Source organism: Bombyx mori, chromosome 20 (genome assembly GCF_030269925.1).
Source record: "Bombyx mori chromosome 20, ASM3026992v2".
In the NCBI taxonomy this organism is placed as follows: domain Eukaryota; kingdom Metazoa; phylum Arthropoda; class Insecta; order Lepidoptera; family Bombycidae; genus Bombyx; species Bombyx mori.
This window is the reverse complement of record NC_085126.1, coordinates 268,236-289,741: the sequence shown is the minus strand read 5'-3', so window position 1 is coordinate 289,741 and position 21,506 is coordinate 268,236. Positions and strand designations below refer to the sequence as shown.

Below are 21,506 nucleotides of genomic sequence, written 5' to 3'. Positions count from 1 at the left end.
TACTATAGACAGAGTCGAATATGCGGCTGACATGAAGGAACGTTTGGGTATCCGCACGGGACCAGCAATAATACTAAAGAGCTAATCAAACCGTCAATTATACCATCTCTGAAACGCTCTCCAACCGGTTCGAAGCTAGACGTGTCACAGCACTAAGGAAGCGGCATAGAGCGGTGTCTAGCTTCAGACACAGTTACAGGATATAAAGCCGATGTCTGGAAGCGCATTCAATGACATCTTCGACGAACGATTGCAATTTATTCTCGTTCAAACTGAACAGTAATTATTTGACACCCCGATGTGAAAATGATGAATTTACACACGCGCACGTACAGAGTACATCTCGTGGGGTCGACGACATTAGTTTCGTGTAAATAAATCATAAATCATAGATCTGGGGTTCCGCTGCGAATTAGTAAAGGTAATGTTAGGATGTTGATCTTCGCTTCGTTCGTGTATCGTTGGCCTAAATAAGCTGAAGGATTACATTAAATTTTATTCTAGAATTTCTGGGTGACGCAGAAGCGTTGTTGCATGTTTCCCACCTACCTCAAAGAAGTATGATCAAAAATCACTAACTTCACTGAACTCAGCCTTCATTTTTTAATCCGCCATTTTAATATTCCGGTGCTCGATTACGCGATAAAAAAATTAAATAAAAAGTATTGCCACACCAAAAATTGACTGGCTGTTATTAAATGAAGACTTTTTTGTGTTGTTCAAATTAAATTTATCTGTGAGAATGACTTTTTAACTCACGCATACAAATAAGTAATATACAAATCAACCTTTAGTTTCATGTTTTTGATTCATCGTTTATGTATCGTTTTCATTTGCATTAGTCAGCTTGGTATGCCATGGACATGACAACGTGAATCCGCCTACCGCATCGAGACTTAGATCGAACGTTATTCCTTCACAGTGAAAGTCAATCGTGAACATTTGTTGAGTACGTATTTCATTACAAAAATTGGTACCCGCCTGGGATTCTAACACCGCTAGGTGCATCGCTAGATACGAATGCATCGGACGTCTTATCCTTTAGGCCACGACGACTTCGACTTGTAGTAGATTAGACTCAGCCGACTGTAGACAAGCTGACGGATCGTTTGTAGTCTCCTAACGCTCGCGCAAGTTTTTTTTTTTTCTCGTACCTAAGCTGAGAGTCTTGAGACCTATTTCAGCGTAACCTTAACTAGTAGGGGAGGTCATGGGGCTCAGACCTGACGACGTTGCTAATACGAACCCTAGCAAGAGCCGTGCTTCGCAGAATCTACTACCGGATCGGGAACGCGACCCACTGAGAAGATCCGGCGAGAAACTCAGTGGGCTGTGTCTGAGGTTTAATTTACTTGTCGAGCCCTTCGTCCCAAGCGACGGGTTCGACGAGAACGATGACCGGAGCGCTAGAGATGAACAACATTCAACATCGAATCAAACGTGACAGAAATAATAAATTCCTACAGATTTAATATAGTACATCATTATCTCCTAGCTTCTACTAAGTGGGTCGGCGTTGGATCAATGCTACTACTGGAGTCAGGTCACCCAGTTTAAAAGAGTGACACTGTTACTTAAGACAATGTATGTTAGGAATGGGGTCTAACACTAGGCGGCGGAGGTCATGCGGGTCGGATGTCGTAAATATGCACATACATCATCATCAGCCTGCGGCAGTCCACTGCTGGACATAGGCCTCCCCCAAAGCTCGCCACTGAACCCGATCTTCGGTTCTACGCATCCAGTTACTGCCAGCTGCCTTGCGCAGGTCGTCGCTCCATCTAGCAGGAGGGCGTCCCACACTACGTTTGCCGGTTCGCGGTCTCCACTCCAGAACACGTCTACCCCAACGGTTATCGGTTCTGCGACATATGTGACCAGCCCACTGCCACTTCAGCTTACTAACTCTGCGAGCTATATCGATCACTTTGGTTTTTGCCCGAATGACCTCATTGCGTATTCGGTCTCGCAATGACAAACCGAGCATAGCTCGCTCCATAGCTCGCTGAGTAACTTTTAATTGGTGGACTAGTCGCACAGTCAGTGTCCACGTTTCGGCTCCGTAGGTAAGCACGGGTAGGACGCACTGATTATAGACCTTTGTCTTCAGACATTGTGGTATGGGCGACGAAAAGACCTGACGAAGCTTCCCGAACGCTGCCCAGCCCAACTGAATCCTTCTGGTCACTTCCTTCTCAAAGTTGTTTCTACCTAGTTGTAGGGTCTGTCCCAGGTAGACATACTCTTGAACAACTTCGAGAGGTGTACCGCCAACATCGATTGGTCTCGGAATGACGTTTCCGTTAAACATTACCTTGGTTTTATCCAAGTTCATTCCGAGGCCAACCCGTTGGGATGCAGCATTAAGGCTGTGCACCATCTCTTGTAAGTCCTGCAGCGATTCCGCCATGATGACGATATCATCGGCAAAGCGAAGATGTGAGATGTACTCGCCGTTTATGTTAATGCCGCGTCCGTTCCAGTCCAGAGTCTTGAAAACGTCCTCCAGTGCGTTTGTAAACAGTTTCGGGGATATAATATCCCCCTGTCTTACACCTCTGCGCAACTGGATTGGTCTCGTCTGGTCTTTCTGTACTTGGACGGTCATTGTAGCGGCATCGTACAGGCATCTTAGTGCATCGATGTATCGCCAGTCAGCTTGACACCGCTGCAAAGATTCCAGAACAGCCCAGGTCTCGATCGAGTCAAAGGCTTTCTCGTAGTCCACAAACGCCAGACATAGTGGCAGATTATACTCTTCAGTCTTCTGTATAATCTGCCGAACTGTGTGAATGTGGTCCACGGTACCAAATCCTCTTCGGAATCCTGCCTGTTCCGGAGGCTGGAAGTCGTCAAGTCTTTGAGCGAGACGATTCGTTATGACTCTTGAAAACAATTTGTAGACGTGGCTCAGGAGCGAGATGGGGCGATAATTCTTTAAAAGTGTTTTATCTCCTTTCTTAAAGAAAAGGACAACTATGCTCCTGCTCCACGCCCTTGGAGTTTTACCGGTAAAGAGGACAGTGTTGAAGAGCTTCTGGAGCTCCCTAATAACAGGAAGACCTCCTGCTTTCAAGAGCTCAGAAGTAACACCATCCTCCCCCGGGGCCTTTCCGTTTTTAAGATTTTCAAGAGCCATCCCGATCTCGTCTACACTAATCTGTGGCAGCTCGTCGGTGTAGTGGCGGGACAGTGTGGCTCGGACATCTGCTGGGTCGGAGACAGGCTTAGTTGCTTTGGAAGTATAGAGGCCTCCGTAGAAGTCCTCAAGTTCCTTGAGAATCTCCGGTTTGGAGGCGAGAATTTGGCCATCCTTTTTGGTCAGTTTTGTAAGGTGGCTTTTACCAAGAGGCTGCACGAACACCTTGGCTCCTCGGTTTTGCTCGATTGCGTCATTGATCCGCTGAGTATTGTACCGTCGGAGATCGCGTCGTACCAGCGTCCTGATTTTCTTATTAAGAGCCACCTTCTCTGATTGTGTGGCCTGTGTGTTTTCTCGCCTTTCTTCCATTAGCCGGAGAGTCTCGGATGATAACTTTGATGTTCTGCCTGTACGACCCTTTGGACACAGTCTCTGTCCCTCCTGTCTCAGTGTCCTCACCACGCCATCTAAGGCCTCGTCTACGTCTGTGGTGGTTTCCAAGGCAGCGAATCGGTTATGGAGATCTAGCTGGAATTGCTCCGGATCTACAGCCATGTGATGTAGGCTGGGTCGAAGCGTAGACTTTATTAGACGAGTGCGTTCTAACTTGAAGTCCATATTCAGTGTGCCTCTGACAAGTCGGTGATCACTACCGGTATTGAACCTGCTGATCACAGAGACATCCCTGAATATATGCTTCTTGTCCGTCATAATAAAGTCTATCTCGTTTTTCGTCACAGCGTCGGGGCTTAGCCAAGTCCACTTCCTTTGTGGCTTCTTTTTAAAGTACGAGTTCATTAGAAAGAGCCTCTCACGCTGAAGGAAGTTGACTAGCATTTGCCCCCTGTGGTTCCTACATCCATAACCGAAGGATCCTAGCACCGATTCGTCGCAAGTCTGTACTCCCACTTTAGCGTTAAAATCTCCCATGACAACATTGAAGTGGGCTTTTGTGGTATCGTGCAGAGCCCTGGTGATATCGTCGTACACAATCTCCACATCGTCATCCGAGTATGACGAAGTCGGTGCGTATACTTGCACCACCTTAAGAGAGTACCTTTCGGTGAGCTTAATTATGAGGTACGCTACCCGTGTCGACACACTGGATACCTCTACAATGTTGTCCGTGAGGATTTTATTGACGAGAAAGCCAACTCCACCTTGTCCAGGTTGGTCTCCTTCCCGGAAGTAGAATAGGTGGCCTGAGTCCAGAGTTATGACGTCCTCCCCCTGTCTTCGGACTTCGCACAACCCTAGTACGTGCCATCGTATCCTTCCTAATTCCGCTTCCAGTTCCTCCATATGTTCGTCAAGCCGCAGGGTCCGGGTATTGAGAGTCGCCAGGGTCATTTGGTGGTAGCTGTCCGTAGCCCGGGGATTCTTCGCACCCCCTGCCTTACCGTTACCATGACTGCTACCGTAGCCAGGGATAGTAAAGCTGCCGGGAACTGGGGGCCGTTTTTCATTTGTAGCTGCCATAAGGGGGGGGGTTATGCCGTAATCGCCACGCTTGGCAGGCGGGTTGGCGATCGCAGTGCTCGGTGCCTTGCACCGGTAATGCTGCTCCCCGTTACCGGCCAGGAGATTTCCGCACCGAGTGGTTTTCGTTGATGGTTATTCCGCCATCTATCGGTCACCAGAGCCCTGTTCGTCAATCAGCAGGATGCACCACGTGCAGGTAGGGTTGGCATTTGAGACAGTGTGGTGTTAATTTGCCCCATTACATCCCTCATTGCACATACATACAATATGAAATTTTAAAAGTTGAAATAGTAGTTTTAAATAATAGTTTAAAACTACTATTTAAAACTATTATTTCAACTTTGATTTAATTAATAAATTATTAATATATAATATATAATCATAATTCTGATTTAATCTCGGGTTTGTTAGTACATGTTTCGTTGTACAATATACAGACTTACCGAATGCCTGTATTGTTTAAAGTTGAAGTAGTTAATGAACGCAAAAACATTTGAAAATTGATTTTTGAAATCGAACCGATATCCGTCAAAATAAAATGAAAAGACGCGCGTTTCTTTGTCGTTACGGAAGTCCCGTAAATGGTTTTTGAATTTAATGTACCTATACGAGTCGGCAAAAGTTCGTCGGTAAAACGCCGTCATGTCGGTATTGTTGTGGCCAAAGTTAAGAGGGCAATGGGTTAATGCTCCGCGCTCTGATACGCTACAAATACCTGTGCTCGACGTGTGACATAGTTGTGAGAGCGAAAAATTATTTTAGGTCACACAAAACTATTTGTTTACTACATACGATTGAACTTAACGTCAGGTGATCTGTGAAAACGTTTATTTGTCTATACAGTAAGTAAATAATAGCAATTAATTCCACGACGACGTTTTTTTTTTTTTTTCCTACCTATCCTGATAGCCTTGAGGGGCTATTTCAGCTTCGTCCTAACGTTTGTAGGTGAGCTCGCGGGGCTCAGCCGGAGAGTTGCTAATACTGACCCTAGCAAGAGCAGTGCTTCGCAGAATCTACCACCGGATCGGAAACGCAACCCACTGAGAAGATCCGGCGAGAAACTCAGTGGGCCGTGTCTGTGGGTTAGTTCACTCGTCGAGCCCTTCGTCGCAAGCGACGGGTTCGACGAGGACGGTGACCGGGACGACGTAATAATGACGTCAGTTTGTATCGGTAGGGGTTGCGTCGCAAGAACTGGTGGTACAGGGTGATTCTTTTTTTATTGTCCTTGTAGGCAGACGAGCATATAGCCAACCTGATGGTGATTGGTTACCGTTGCCCATGGACTTTAGCAATGCCAGGGGTAGAGCCAAGCCGCTGCCCACCGTTAAGTACTTTTCACAAGCCTCGTTTGAAGAAGGACCTTCTTGCTTGCTTGGACTGCAAAACTTTCATACACTCCGGTTCGGTAGTAGGAATGCCCTTCGTAATGTCTATTCAGACAAGCTCATTTTGTATTAAGCATACCCACCGCATCGACTTCACGACACAACCCACCTCCTGACGGGAGGTTGAAGTCACATTTGTATTATGGTAAGCCGTGCTAACCTTCAATGAACTTAGTGCTAGTTTTTTAACGTTCTCGATAGCGTAAAAGTTAACTCAAATTTGTACGGAGTTGGAACGTTTGTCTGCGTTTGCCGCTAGGGGCGCTGTTCTAACTGCATACAAATTTGAGTTAACTTTTACGCTATCGAGAACGTTAAAAACTCGCACTATGCACACAGAAAGGTTTGCGTGACTGCCTCGCGGTTATAAATAAGGATGCTAATACCCGTCCGTGCGGACTCACAATTCGGACTACGAGCGTAGGCATAGAAAGTTTAAAAAAGTGCAGTATTCATACTACCAGTCTATGTTATTCCTTCATCGCTCAAGTCAAGTGATACTTGGACATCAACGACGGCTAGTCGTATAGTTCGTATGAGTACATGGGCTCTATTACACATTTGGCCTTTAAAACAAATTTGTTCATAGATATCGAGATTTCCCCTTTTTACGTTCAAAAACAGTTCCATTAATCTTTGTTATATAATCTAGCATTAATATTATGTGACCTTAAAGTGCACTCAGTAAGAAGCAATATGTGTTATTATGTGCTTAGTTATAAATTGATATGAAATTTCCTTACATTTCGTTTTAGCTGTCGGACGATGAACAGTAGCAGCTAAAGGAGGGCAGATGCGACGTACCTCTTTGGATAATGGCCGGAAACACTAGTATGATTTGAGATAAACCGATCCCCCGATTGCGCTTAATATTTGTATAATCTAACATATTCAATAACGACATACGGCCCAGTGCACACGAGAGAGAGAGGGCATGACATCATCATTGTCAAACATCGGTGACATTGAACCCGGCGGATATTGAACCTCAGTCTTCAAGTTTTTGCGATCGCCGAAACGGTTTTTGAAAAGGATGTGTGATAAGTTGTTGGACAAACACACACATAGTTTTGACGATATATGAAATATTTTTGGTCTGAAACTTTAGAATGATAGTTTCTGTTCTATCGTAACGTTTTACCACAAATCCGGTGATAATTTTTAGCAGTAATGTTAACAGCCTGAAAAAGTTAACCTCAAGACAGAAGCATTAAACATATAGTCTTCAAGGGTTCAAGTATTTGGAAACTTTTCGCTAATATGTCTCCTCAAATTTGATGAATAAATGTGTTCTCATCTTTCGGTAGTCGCAACCTAAAGTGTTATTGTACATTTCAGCACATGTCTGATGCGTAGGACATCAAAACGTAAATAAATAAATAGTGCATCACCAATGTGACATGGACGCTTACGCAGAAAGAAGAGGCAAAAATTCTCGTGACGGAGCGAAAGGTATTGAGAAAAATACTAGGACCAGTTCAAAAAGAAGACGGTTCTTGGCACGTCCGGAAAAATAAGGATGTGGAGAGGCTTTTTGGTGAGCCAAATATTCTGGGGGTGATGAAGGCACGGAGGCTCGGATGGTTTGGGCATGTAGTACGTATGGAGCAGGATCGGGTTGTGAAACGGGTGTATGCGGGTGTACCGGAGGGACGCCACCTCGTAGGGAGGCCCAAGTACCGCTGGTCTGACGCTGTGGAAGGAAATTTACGGGAGCTCCAAGTGTCGGACTGGCAAGATGTAGCGCAGCGCCGGGATGAATGGCAAAGTTTATTGTCGGAGGCCAAGACTCACTTCGGGGTTATAGCGCCAGCTCAGTAGTAGTAGTAATATGACAACGAGCCGTGATCCAAAAACCCATAGAAACCACATTGTAAATACCGCAGTGCTCTTTGATGTATATGATTGAGATCTTCCTTGTACTGATACACCAGCTAGCCTCTAGCCACTCTTCAAACATTACTTCACGGCGGGAATAGAGATTTTCGCATTAACTTTCACCTTTTTTCTCATTGTACATCCGATTAGAAGATTGGATCACATAACCGGTTTATGATGTATGCACCATTAGATTTTACATACGTGATCGCGTTAGAAAAATATACCCAAATCGTCAAAAACACCGCATTTGGTCATGGAAACCGCAGCATCGTGAAAGGCAAAGATTTGCTCCAGTACCTTCTCCGTTTACTGGCAGTAGGACCCCTTGTGAGTCCGCGCTGGTAGGTACCACCACCCTGCCCATTTCTGCCGTGAAGCACTAATGCGTTTCGATTTGAAGGGCGGGGCAGCCGTTGTAACTATACTGAGACCCTAGAACTGATATCTCAAGGTGAGTGGCGCATTTATGGGATATTTATATCGATGGGCTCCGGTAACAATTTAATACCAGGTGGGCTGTGAGTTCGTTCACCCATCCAAGCAATAAAAATAAAAAACGTTTTCAAGCTAGACCAGCGAAAACATCAGAAAATACCGAAAAACATTACAATTAGCGTTCTTATAAACTTTTTAATACAATTTCATGTAAATCACAGCTAGAAGGTTAATACGGTCACCATATGGTGAATGACCTTCCACACACCCTATACGTGTAAGCAGTCCTATATATAGGAACTTTTACTTCGTCACTCAATGACACACGAAACTTTGGGTCGAAAAAGGCTTCAATGGAATTACGTAAGAGCAGTGACGTGGTCGAAAATGTGTCATTAAAAAAGTGGTTCAGGTCAGTAGTGACAAAGGTCATCCACAAGTGTGTTACTAATGGACCCCACAAATTGCTCTGGCCACCTATGACCCAGTTCAAGTTTGAGTTAGAGACCAAACAACTTTGTTTAAACGTCTACTTGTGCCGCAGCGGAAATATGATAGGCAGAGTTTAGATACTAAAACAGCTGTTAATCTTAAGGTTGATAAAGTCTCTAGATACTTTTTACTGGTGGTAGGACCTCTTGTGAGTCCGCGCGGATGGGTACCACCACCCTGCCTATTTCTGCTGTGAAGCAGTAATGCGTTTCGGTTTGAAGGGTGGGGCAGCCGTTGTAACTATACTTGAGACCTTAGAACTTATATCTCAAAGTGGGTGGCGCATTTACGTTGTGGATGTCTATGGGCTCCAGTAACCACTTAACACCAGGTGGGCTGTGAGCTCGTCCACCCATTAAAGCAATAAAAAAAAAAAGATAAAGAGATTAGTCTGGCTCCTGCGCAAGGACTACCCGCAGGATCGCGTCTACAGTTTTATTAGTTTTATATACAGCAGAATCAGTCAGCGTGTAACAAACTTTAGCAAATTTTACAGAGACTTCAATTGAAATTTTAAGCAATTTTACAATTTCTTACGGTCTGATAATAAAAATGAATTAAGTTAAATTCAAGCACATTTTATAGTGCCGCAGATATGCCGTATAAAGAAGTTCATTTCTGAGCAAAATATTCAACGAATGTCTTTTGAAACTGTCAATTTTGCTCCTGTGACGTGTGAAAGATTAACTTTTTTTTCCCTACCTATGCTGTGAACCTTGAAAGGCTATATCAGCGTAACCTTAACTAGTAGGTGAGCTCACGGGGCTCGAACCTGACAACGTTGCTAACACGAACTCTAGCAAGAGCAGTGCTTCGCAGAATCTACCACCGGATCGGAAACGCGATCCACTGAGAAGATCCGGCGAGAAACTCAGTGGGCTGTGTCTGAAGATTAATTTACTCGTCGAGCCCTTCATCGCAAGCGACAGGTTCGACGAGAACGATGACCGGGAAAGAATTACAAAACTCAGAGAGCACCGAAGTCTCTCTGTCAACCCGGAGGCTGTAAACTTTCTGTGCGATCAACATCGTTACCGTGAACATAAAATGAGATGTGAGATGTGTGTCAAGCTTCAATCTTCAACCAGCCTATTGTTGTCGGAAACATAGTGAACAGGTGTAAAGTGTAGCCAAGCAGACGAGATGTAAATAAAGAGTGGACGTCAGGCGGCGGTGGGTGCAACCGTGTGGGTGTTGTAACATATGTGACATTTGCATGTATGTACGTAATGTCAATAGGAAAGTGTCACGGATACGTCCGAAATTGTGACAGAATAGGATTTTCGGGTCATACATTAAGTGTTTGGATTCTGTTACAAAAACAAAAGACTTGAATATTTTTTCTGAAAATATCAACTGAATCTTAGTCTCTCTGCGCTGTTTTTTGTTATTCTATCAGACTCTTCTATTAATAAGCCCGCACGGGAGGCTGCAAATTAGCAATGATTTTGATGGACAAAGCAGCCGTTATACAATATAATTAAGTCTTTGATCTCATGTCGGTGGGTGACGGCATCACGTGTCTATGGTCTCCGGTAACCATTTCATCTGAGTGAATCGCGAGTTCGTTCACCCATCACTTAAAAGATACATGTTTATATAAAGTACTAGCTGTACCCGTCCGCTTCGCTGGGCATTTCAAATTAATATTATTATTTCTCACCCCCACAAAGATTCTCATCTTTACGCCCCCGTAACAGGTGTAGGGAGTCCAACACTCATATAAATATTAGCGTATCCATTAAGTACATGTATTTTCTACATGGATACAAAGTTTCTAGTCAATCGGATGCATGGTTCAGTAGTTATAACGGAACATCCGTAAAAACCACTGTAAATTTATATATTAGTATTGATTACTGCAATTATTGTTTTTAACGAACTTTTCAATGAAAACAAAACTCGTATAGAATCTAAGGACTCTGACTGTCTCATGGACACATTATGGACTCTTAGCCTATAAACGAGTTTTCGACTGTTTGCTTTATCTATCAACGGCTCTTGTCCAATGGGATCAACTCTGTGCTAGCTACATATCCCTATAAATCTTAACGAAATGGCCGCGCGACTAAGCCAGCCCTTACTGAGTCGCTGAGGCCTCAACTCTGACCGGTTGATCAAGAGTTAAGCGCATGAATGTGTCAAAGCTAATGTGGATAGTTGACGTGACTTGTCGCAAACAACTAAAAAAGGGAAGAGTCTACCGTCGAGCACGTTATCTCGATAGACCGGCGGTCAGAAAGGTGTAGTTAAAAAGCTTGTGATTACGAGAAATTCTCTAGATATAATTGTGGCTGCGATTCAGTTTTTGCAAGTGATATATCACACTACCAGCCAATCAACAATACAAACAGTTTTTGTCGCGGCGAAGTTATCTCTTGAAGCAATCTTTTGTAGGTCTCGAATGCTGGCACTGACATTATATGGACAAGAACGATGGGAGAAAATGATTTGAACGGAATTCAGTTAACCCCACTTATAGACCAGCCCCAGAGAGTTCTCCACTTCAGAAACAAGTTTTAATCGCTTCTCCCGTACCACGCTTCAAGAGAAACTGTTATGGTCGATATATCGCGCGTCCACCGTGCTATCATTCGCATAGCAATGCATGCAATCAATAGATAGCATGTCATTAATGTGCAGTATGAAAAGCGTGGGGAAGAGCACCGAACCTTGTGAAACGCCAGCGCTGATAGTCATGGTATCGGAGTAGCAGCCATCGACGACGGCTGTGGTGCTCCAATACCATGCTATGATGATCACTCCCCGTTATATGGGCAGTATGCACTTCTGTCTACAAAGCCCATGTGTAAGCATACATATTTCGCTACCACCAGAATATACCCCGTCTCGAACCCTTGATTCCATGTTACCGCTATGGAATTGCGATACTTCCTGCACGTTTATTACGACACAAAGTTTATTTGTATATAAACGAATTGATTGGGAGCACCCGGTATGGTAACTTTCACTTTTGCGTGGCCCTAGTAATTAATAAGCTGTAGCGTTTCCTGTTGCGCTTTTTCAGGGGCCTTATAGTACCCACCATACATGTTTTTTCTTTCTACCAATTAAGAAAGTTGAGATTAAGGATCGGAAACCTTCGAAACCTTCTTAGAAATACTGTTCATTTCATGAAACTGTTTTGAAAATAAAAACACTCTAAATCCGAGAATTCACGCTACATCTTTTAACTTGAACTGTTTATTTACTGATAGCGTCTCCTGATGCAATCGTTTTACGCTATTTTAATTGATATTTCATTGTTCATTAAACGTTGTTAAATTATTTATATTTGCTAATAGCAAATACAGACACGTTTCGATATTTTTTTAAAGTCTACGAGCAAGCATCAAGAAACTCCCAAACTAAACTATTATTCATAATCATACGTAATTGATGTCTAAGAGACAGCCGGCTTTGGTGGCCCACTGAGTTTCTCGCCGGATCTTCTCAGTGGGTCGCGTTTCCGATCCGGTGCTAGATTCTGCGAAGCACTGCTCTTGCTAGAGTCAGTGTTAGCAACACTCCGGTTAGAGCCCCGTGAGCTCACCTACACACGTTAGGGTGAAGCTGAAATAGCCTCTCAAGGCTATCAGCATAGGTAGGAAAAAAGAAAAATGGCGGTATTAGGTAGGTAGAGTAAGGGCCTGTATTAGGTAGATAAAGTAAAAGATAGGGCGTACAGTGAATCCTCATGTGTAGCCCACACCTGCCTATTTCTCTCGTGAACCATTCACGAGTGTAAAGAACCCCTAGTCGTTAATTAAATATGTCAGACTTCGATTTCATCTCTAAGGCAGGCGGCGGCCTGACCCTCCAACCCTCCCTTTTCTAGAGGGGGTTGGGGGTCATTTCATCTAATCCGAAACAAAACGAATTATATGTATTTCTTCTCGTGAACAAAACAAAGTTCAGTCTAAAAACCCACTATCTCGGTTTCGCGAGACAAGCTCCACACCGCTGCGCCATTAGGGCGTTATGTAAAACATATTAGTTGCCGAAACAATGCGGAACATCTCCGCGCTCGGAATGCAGTGGAACAATGGCTTCGTAACAGACGAATAGCAAAGGTCGTGTGTTCGACACCCAACTACTGTAACTCGAATTTAACTCGCTGATTTGTCGCTGAGCCGGTCGTTCTAAATGGGGAGGAATATATTATGTATGTATGTCAGTTCATACGGTGATGGCGTTACCTTAATATCGTATGCATTGTATGTACTATGTTTCGTTTTATTGTTTAAGTAGTAATTTCATTTGTAATTAGACAGATTTTGACGAAGCATGTTGCTGATAACTTTATTTCTGTAATCTGACGAAGCATGTTGCGGATAATAACATGTACTTTTAGGTTAGGAATATTGTGTTCTTTTTTTTTGAAGTGAAACTTCCTTTTTTCCGTTACGCGCCATCTGTTTTGTATTCATGTCTATGATAATAAAATCCTTTTGTTTAAACTTTATCTAATTTAACTTTTTTGTATTCATGTCTATGATAATAAAATCCTTTTGTTTAAACTTTATCTAATTTAACTTTATTTAACCAATTTCTAGAAAGTTGCATGTAGATCATTTTTCGAAAAATAAGGCCATAAATAAGTTTCACTTCTTACGTGTGTACACTAGTACACGCACACATTTTTTATAATAATTATACAGATGTGTGTTTGGTGCATCTACAGTTTCCTACTCCAGTTGTATGCTGAATGACGCTCACGGTTTGCAGTCTACCGGTAATTGTTGCATTGATAATCGTCCGGGTAGGGTAAGTTCGATGTCAAAGTGGAAAAAACCTAAAACTTTATCCAAAGCCTATACTTTATATGTCCAAAGAAATTAAATGAGCTGTTTGTAATTTAACATTAAAAATATGCAGTCATACTATTTTAGGCAAGCAAGTTACTACCGGAATCCAACGACTTAACTTTGCAACGCAAGCGGGAAGTCTTACTAACATAACGGCTATCGGACGTTTCATCACATTGCTATCACTTTCGAGTTCCAATGGTTAGGGCGAACGTTACGTTGAGTACTGAACTTTGGTGTTATACCGACCATCGCGGTCCATGACTGATACCTTTACTTCGGTCGCCGACAAAATGTATTACATACATTATGACATACTTGCTTAGTGGCAAATTGTGTTTTAATGCTCTCCCACTGGAGTTGAGCCATTGTGAGAACAGATAGATTCGTATAGGGGTAGTTCTGTGGCTTGCTAATCAATATTATTTCCTTTTTTATATAATCCATTAAGAAGGATCCTTACAAAAATGTAATATCTTAAACGCATGTAGGTACTAATATTAATGGCCCTTCTAAAAAGATTATCTGTATTCAAGGATTAATAAAGTAAAGAAGATATATGGCGGGTCATCGAGATGTACAAAAACATTCAAAAAACGTCTGCAGGACAAATGGAGGACGGAGACAATGAACTTAAAAATGTACCTGTGTGCGGACACGATAAATAACATTGTTTATCATTTTATACTTTCATTTTTATTGAAGTTTATCAGAACGAAAAGAGGTATATTGTGTTTGTAGGCAGACACGTGAAAAGATTCATTGCTACTAACAAATTTTGAGTAGAACATAATAAATCTAGGTAGACAAAATTAACAAATTTAATATGGTAAATTTTTGTTTGTAGAAAGTTTTTGAATGTCACATTTATTTTAGGGCTAAACGGATTCAATTGCTAACATGTAGGCGCAACGTCTCTCGCTGTTTCGTTTAGACTCTTAAAGTAGGTATGCTCTAAAACATTTTGCTCTGGGTTCGGCATTGCATAAAATTGGTTACGATCTCATCCGAATGAAAATAAAGACTTACCAAAGCAGGTGAATCCAGCGGTCGATTGGTTTTAGATCTCGACTTTCTGAACTCGCTGTCGCCATCCGAAGGTCTAGAGTGCTGGTCACTGTCTCGGTCTGAGGAATTGTAACGCCTGCTTTCTTCTTTACGACCCTTATATCTTCTCTCCTCTTTAAGTGTATTCTCGTATCTAAAGAATAAACTGTTCATTGTAATAATTCAAATTGTTTCAAGAAATCGCATGAAGAGACGAGATTAAAATGATCAGGATGCAAACACTTTAAACTGGTGGTAGGACCTCTTGTGAGTCCGCACGGGTAGGTACCACCACCCCGCCTATTTCTACCGTGAAGCAGTAATGCTTTTCGGTTTGAAGGGTGGGGCAGCCGTTGTAACTATACTTGAGATCTTAGAACTCATATCTCAAGGTGGGTGGCGCATTTACGTTGTAGATGTCTATGGGCTCCAGTAACCACTTAACACCAGATGGGCTGTGAGCTCGTCCACCCATCTAAGCAATAAAAAAAAACTTTGTTAATTTTTTATTTATCTGTCCATACACCAACACAATTATAATGTGTTTTTTTGCAGTCTGTAGACCGCAGTCCGGGTTAACATAATAATATCATAGACATGTTTTATTTCATATCAACGACGGTGTCTTCAAGAAGAAGTTCTGAATCGCTGTTTTTTTTAATCTTATGACACTCGATTACAACTTATAGCAATAAGTTATTTTCGTATAGCAACAACTTATAGCAATAAGTTGTGACCGAGTTTCAAAATTAGCAAATTTTATTAAAACTGTTTCTAATGACTCCACATTTTTATAAAACACCAAGTTACCTGAACTTAAGAACGTAATGGACAAGGTACTGATACTCCTGGCATTACCGTTGTCTACGGGCGACGGTGAGCACTCCAAAAACTCAAGGCTGTGGAGAAACTAATTAACATACCTTTTGTCAAAATCGGTTTCTCTATATTTCCTTTCCACGTCACTGTCCCTAGGCTCGATACTTCTGTATCTGTGTAGGTCTTCCCGGGAACCCCTGTATCTCCTTTCGTCGGCTTGACATTCATAGTCTATCTTCTTAACGACTATATCGCTTGGTTCAGGATCTGTATATCTAAAATGAAGTTTTGAAACAATCAGGCCTAGATAAATGTTGTTTGTTGTGCTTTATATTTGTACTAAGGTAGTTTTTTTAATAGCCGCTATGGGCAGACAAGCTTAAAGCTCATCTAATATTGTTGTCTATAAAGGAACAGAGTAGCTAGTAAATAACAAGACACAATAGGTTGTAGTTTCCCTGACTGATTCGCGGCCTTGATTTTTGTGATATGAGATTATACCACCATCCTAGAAGTCGTTCATGGATATAGAAAAAATATGTTATCGTTTAAGCAGCTTAGTATAGATTATATCGAATTCATTATGTGTCCTCGTAAATGCTGCCTTATTTTTCTTATTATAAGACCTAGTTGAAAATACAAGAAAATTATTTTTTATGTGTGTAAAAAAAATAGAACAAGTTTGGTCCGATGACTGCAATTTTTATAAAGTACCAGGTTATCAGAACTCTGCAGGAAGTTTGATGTTATCGCATCGTTCTGCGAATAGTTTTGACTAGTTCGTTGATTACGTTTTCCTGGTAGCTGTCCTATGAATTCCAAATTTAAAACATTATTTTTTATATACTCAAAATTTGGCGAAGAGCATCTTTAAAATTTACATGCTCAAACGTGAAAAGAAACCCACAGCCCTGATGGTCCTTATAAGAAGCATCGGAACAAACTCAGGCGTGTCTCTCTTATTACTTACATATTATGGTCCCCGCAAACAAAGACACATACATGCACATACATAATTTTAAAAATAAAATATTGAAAGAGAAATTGTCATTTCTCAGGAAGTACCCAAAGTAAGCTTGAAAAAAGTTGCCCAAACGATGGAAAGTACCTTCTATATTCGGAGTCGTCTTTGGCAAGATGTTCAGGGCTCTTGAGCACCCGCGTGCGAGTCTTCTGCTGGACAGGTTCCTTCTCTTTCTTGCTCTTCTTGGAAGAGTCGCGAGAGAATAGTTGTTTCATCTGTTAGCAAAACGAAAACAACAACAGTTTTGATTAAATATGAAAACTTATTAACACGAAACTTTTTGCTAAAAATATTCTGAACTTAGTTTTACCTTTTCGAGTCCAGAAAGTTTTTTGGTGGCTTTCGGGGGTTTCGCACTGATTTTTTCATTGGTTCTGCTTGGACTTTTGTCGTAGCTGTCATATTTGTGGGCAAAGTGAGACCCGTCATCGGCACTCCGATCCCTTCCTGCCTGCTCTTTTCTGTAACGCCTCTCCTCCTCGTCTCTGTAATCCTTGAACCTCGCCAAGTACTCGCCATTCGCGTATATCTGTTCGCTGGGGTAGTTATCTTCTGTGTGCCTTCTCTCGCTGTCTAAGAACAGCGACGTGTTCCTGACGTCATCCTCGCTCTCGTGTCTCCTATACCGTCTGTGGATTTCTCCACTGGAATCCTTACGGAAATCGTTCTCGATTCCAGAGTCCACAAGTCTGTTATCGATGTCGTAACGCCTCGGAGATCGATCGTCTCTGTAATAATCTCTGCTGTCGCCTGAATCGTGGCGTCTGATCGCAAAATCGTCTTGATATTTATCCTTTTTGCCTCGGCGTAAAGAATTATGGTAAGATTCCGAGAATTTTGGTAAATTTGCATACTCTTCCTCACGTTCCTGAGCGATTTCAGGGTTGGATGCGTAGTGACCTTTCCGCTTACCAAACCATTCGTCCTTAATTTTGAATTTGTGTCCAGTTTGCAGGGCGTCCTGACTAGAAGTGACATGCTTTTTCACTTTATATTTTTTTTCTTTGTATTCGTTAGGAGTCAGCACTGGCTTTTGTAGATTGGATTCAAGACTTGGAGGTTCATATTCTGGTTCAGGAGGGAACACCTTCCTGTTCTCTTTGTACCTTGAATCGTATCTATCAACGAACTCTCTTCTGTCTATCTCTCCTTTATTATCTTTGTAAGTTCTCGTTTCAGTATTGTATTTAACTTTACGATTATCGGAATCGTATTTGCTGTAGTCTTCAGTGACACTACTCTCGGCGAAGCCGTCCCTCTCTACAGTATTACGACAGTACCTAACCGTTTCATTAACAAACCTTTCTGTTGCTTTCATTCGTTTTTCTGCTTCGTAAATCGGGTCTGTTTCCAAATACCTGGAAATAGGTTCTCCAATATTGTTTCGTTCTCGTTCGAGCCTTCGAGCGTTCAACCGCGATTCTAATAGTTGACGGCGGTGACTTAGTTCGTTAAAATCCAAATCGACTTTGGTATGTTCAGGTTCATATTGTTTCTTCTTTGTGTCCATACCGTCGGCCCTTCCTCGAAACTTATTTATTAAGTCGTGTGAGTCGTCATTAGCGTATGTCGGTTCCAGCTCTTCGAAGCTCCTGAGCTTGTACTCCCTGAATCTTGGCTTAATTGGTGAATCGGTTATCTTATAGCTGCCAATCGTGTTAAACTGTGGGTTTTCATTAGCTTTGTAATCGTAATCATACGTTCGAGTGGTTGAAAACTTATTTCTCTCTTCATAGCCGAGTCCTTCATCTTCATCTGAATTGTGTACATATCTTTCTCGCGTTGGAGAATTTTTTTTGTGTCCAATTTTTGATTTATCGTGATCAGCGATATCTTTAATTACTTGTGCGTAAACAACTCGTTTGTCGGTCATTTTGTTAACTGGAGATGGCACTCTATCAGGACTGGTAGTTCTCACAAAGAGGTTTGGGTCAGGACTCACACTGGGCTTAATATAGGAAAATGGTTGATTTACGTTAGTCCCGTTCGGAGGTACGATCAAGTGGGACTTAGGAGAAGTAAATTGATCTTCTTTTAGAATTTTTACGATATGATCCACAGTTTGTCCTCTAGTCAGCGGCGGTTTATCAGGAGGCTGCTGACTGCTATGTATCATATCTTTGCTACCATAAACGTTCTCTTCGATTTTCCGGATGCTATCTTTTATCTTATCTTTTACTTCCGCGGAGTTATTTTCTTTAGATTTGGAAGCGTCTATTTCATCAACTAAAATTGTTTTCTTTATTTCGGATTTTCGTTTCGGTGTTTCGGTAATGGAGGGCGACTTATCTATTTCAGAAGATTTTCCTCTTTTGGTTCTTGTTGGAGGCTTTGGATCCTGGTTCTCAGGAGTTTTGTATCTTGGCGGTTTCTCGACTGGGTTAACTTTCTTATTTTCTGTTTTTTTCTCCTCTGCTTTATCTTTATCTTTTTTTGTCACCCTTTGCTTCTGAAGTAGATCCAGTGGAGAAGTCTTTTGGAAATAGTCTTCTCGCGGTGAACTTTCTATAATGGGCGATAGTTGCGACTTTTTGTTCCTGAGTGATTTAAGGAATTCTTCAGTTTCGCTGCCAGATCTTTTCCTAATTGGTTTATTTTGCGTGTTCAGGTTGGTATTAGATTTCAGATCGGTGACGTCACTTTTGCTCCTCTTTACAGCTGCAACTGGTTTTGTGGAAACAACGACTGGCTCACCGGGGCTCTTGTTTCTTTGCGCTTTTCGGAATATCGTAGAAAGCGACGTCCTTTCTTTAGCTTTCTTGGCGCTCACATCGCTCGTAGACCTGCCCAAAGGAGTTTTACCATCCGGTGAAGTGTCACTGTTTCTTCTAGCGTTTTCTTTGAATTTTCTTCTGTGAGGAAGAGAAAAGAATTTCTCTGGTGGATGGTCAGCAGTGCAAGTGACGCTCTGTGCAGCAGCTAGTACTTTATTAGCTTCTTCAATTAGTTCTTCTTTAGATAGATGAGTGAAAGGTTCTTTTCTAACTGATAGGGTATCAGAGGCGCCCCGCGTCTCACGTGGTTTACCTGCAAGAATACATTGCATTTATTAATTGTATTTGTTATGAAAATGATCAATCCGTTTAGTTACCTACATTGTAGTATTGAAAATTTGGTAGGACTTTATTTAGACCTCAGAGACAAGAAGTAAGCATTTTTATTAAACTGTATATAGTTTTTTATTTATTTATTAATGAGTGAGACTTGTCGTTATATTTTTTTTTATCGCTTAGAATTATTTTTCTATTTAATCTATTATTTTATTATTATAATATATTTATATATTTCAGAAATGTACTCAAAATAAAGTTCTAAAGTCAGTTCTATATTTTAATAATTGGGAACACAGATATCACTTTTATTAACTTGAAAGTTGTCAATCACAATATGGCATAACTTACATCGCATTTGCGTTACTAGTGCCAAATGCCAAATGGTTGAATTTGATCTATTAAATGGTACTTAATTTTTTTTATCTTTGGTTGAAAATGAAAAGAAATTAGTTTGAAACATTTTTTACAACAATACAGATCGTCAAACCGTTACTTGACAAAAAAAGAAAATAAACAGAGGAAATATTACAACTACACTATGTTAACTTTGTCTGGTTATAAATAGATTTACTACATTTGGAAAGAAGCGCCATATAGCGCCATAGGGATGCAGGAGTTAATCAAAAGCTACTGTTATTCATTTACAATGTACCAGACTGGGATAAACAAAAAGAATTGTCCCAATTAATTTCAATTTAGCAACAGAAGTGATTAATAGAAATAATTAGTGTTATTAGTAACGTGTAGATCATTAATCATTTTGTCAGTTAAGATAAAATCGAAGTTTTTATAATTCGTAATAAATAAAAATATAGCTTGCAAATCGGATACAAGGTTAAATATTATACTTTTTTATTTACAAGATCTTTCAAAATCTTCGAATGGATTTCTCGGTCATTATTGTTATAGTGTAAACGGGTAAATGTGCTTACAGTCCACTTGGAGCTAAGTGGTAACCGTAGCCCGTAACATAGCCCGCCTTATTACTATTTATTTAATTACCCACTTGATGTGTGTTTTTGCCTTGATTTACACAATAAGAACTTACTACTGGTCCCTGAGTAGTCGAAATTCGACTATAATTAATTGAAACTATAAGTTTGTGCAATATCATGATTCTATTGTCAAAGACTCTTAAACTTCTATAATTACAGATTCGCTAAGACTGCACTTTAGACAAATATTAATAAAGGCAAACAATAATTAATCTACTCTCAATTCGACCACAGACGTCAAGAACAAAAGTTTGACAATAAACAAATATGCATGCGTGTGTGCATCAAATACATGGTAGTGTGTGTAAGGTTTTCTATATTGATTTTAATGTATTTTTCATGCATAATTTTAAAAAAATATTAACATTCTGCACTCCTTCTCTAGGTATATTCTCTATAAGTGTGGCAAATTTCATACTCCTCCGTCCGCGCAATTTTCGTAAAAAGGGGTACAAAGATTTTGCTTCACGTATTAATATATAGATGTTTGTGCAATGAAATTAAACTCGTAAAATAAATGCGTAACGATTTTTAGACATGCTGTGAGCCGCCGTGAGGTTTAGTCTAAGTCTTGCTTATGTGATTCATACAGGTATACACATTGTAGCAAGTAGGGTAATGTGAATTTTATTATACCGAATACACTTCAGCTTCATATCAATATTGAGTATGTCTCAATAAAGTTAGATTGGTCATCAAATTAATAAGGCAAGACTTTGTGGTGTGATGATGATTTACTGGTGGTAGGACCTCTTATGAATCCGCACGGGTAGGTTTTTTTTTTTTTTTGGTCAGGAGGAAATCGCCGGACTTCCGCCCTTTTCTGGGGATACTGGGCGGGGTAGGTCAGAGTCGAACTGACTAAAACCTCCTGTCGCTCAACAACCAACGTCCAAACCTCGCATGAGACAGAACTCATGACAAGGCAAAGGGGGGA

The 21,506-nt window shown here is 41.2% G+C and overlaps 1 protein-coding gene across 1 annotated transcript in view; it reads right to left on the bottom strand.

The window, feature by feature from the left end:
• Window positions 1-21,506, bottom strand: part of LOC101735966 (uncharacterized) — an 88,492-nt gene that overhangs the window by 3,963 nt on the left and 63,023 nt on the right. The window contains exons 5-8 of the mRNA XM_012691401.4: window positions 16,832-19,548; window positions 16,606-16,736; window positions 15,602-15,772; window positions 14,661-14,832 (exon numbers count right to left, since the gene is read on the bottom strand). Of these exons, the coding sequence (XP_012546855.2) occupies window positions 14,661-14,832; window positions 15,602-15,772; window positions 16,606-16,736; window positions 16,832-19,548 (3,191 nt within the window). The remainder of the gene's footprint in view (window positions 1-14,660; window positions 14,833-15,601; window positions 15,773-16,605; window positions 16,737-16,831; window positions 19,549-21,506) is intronic.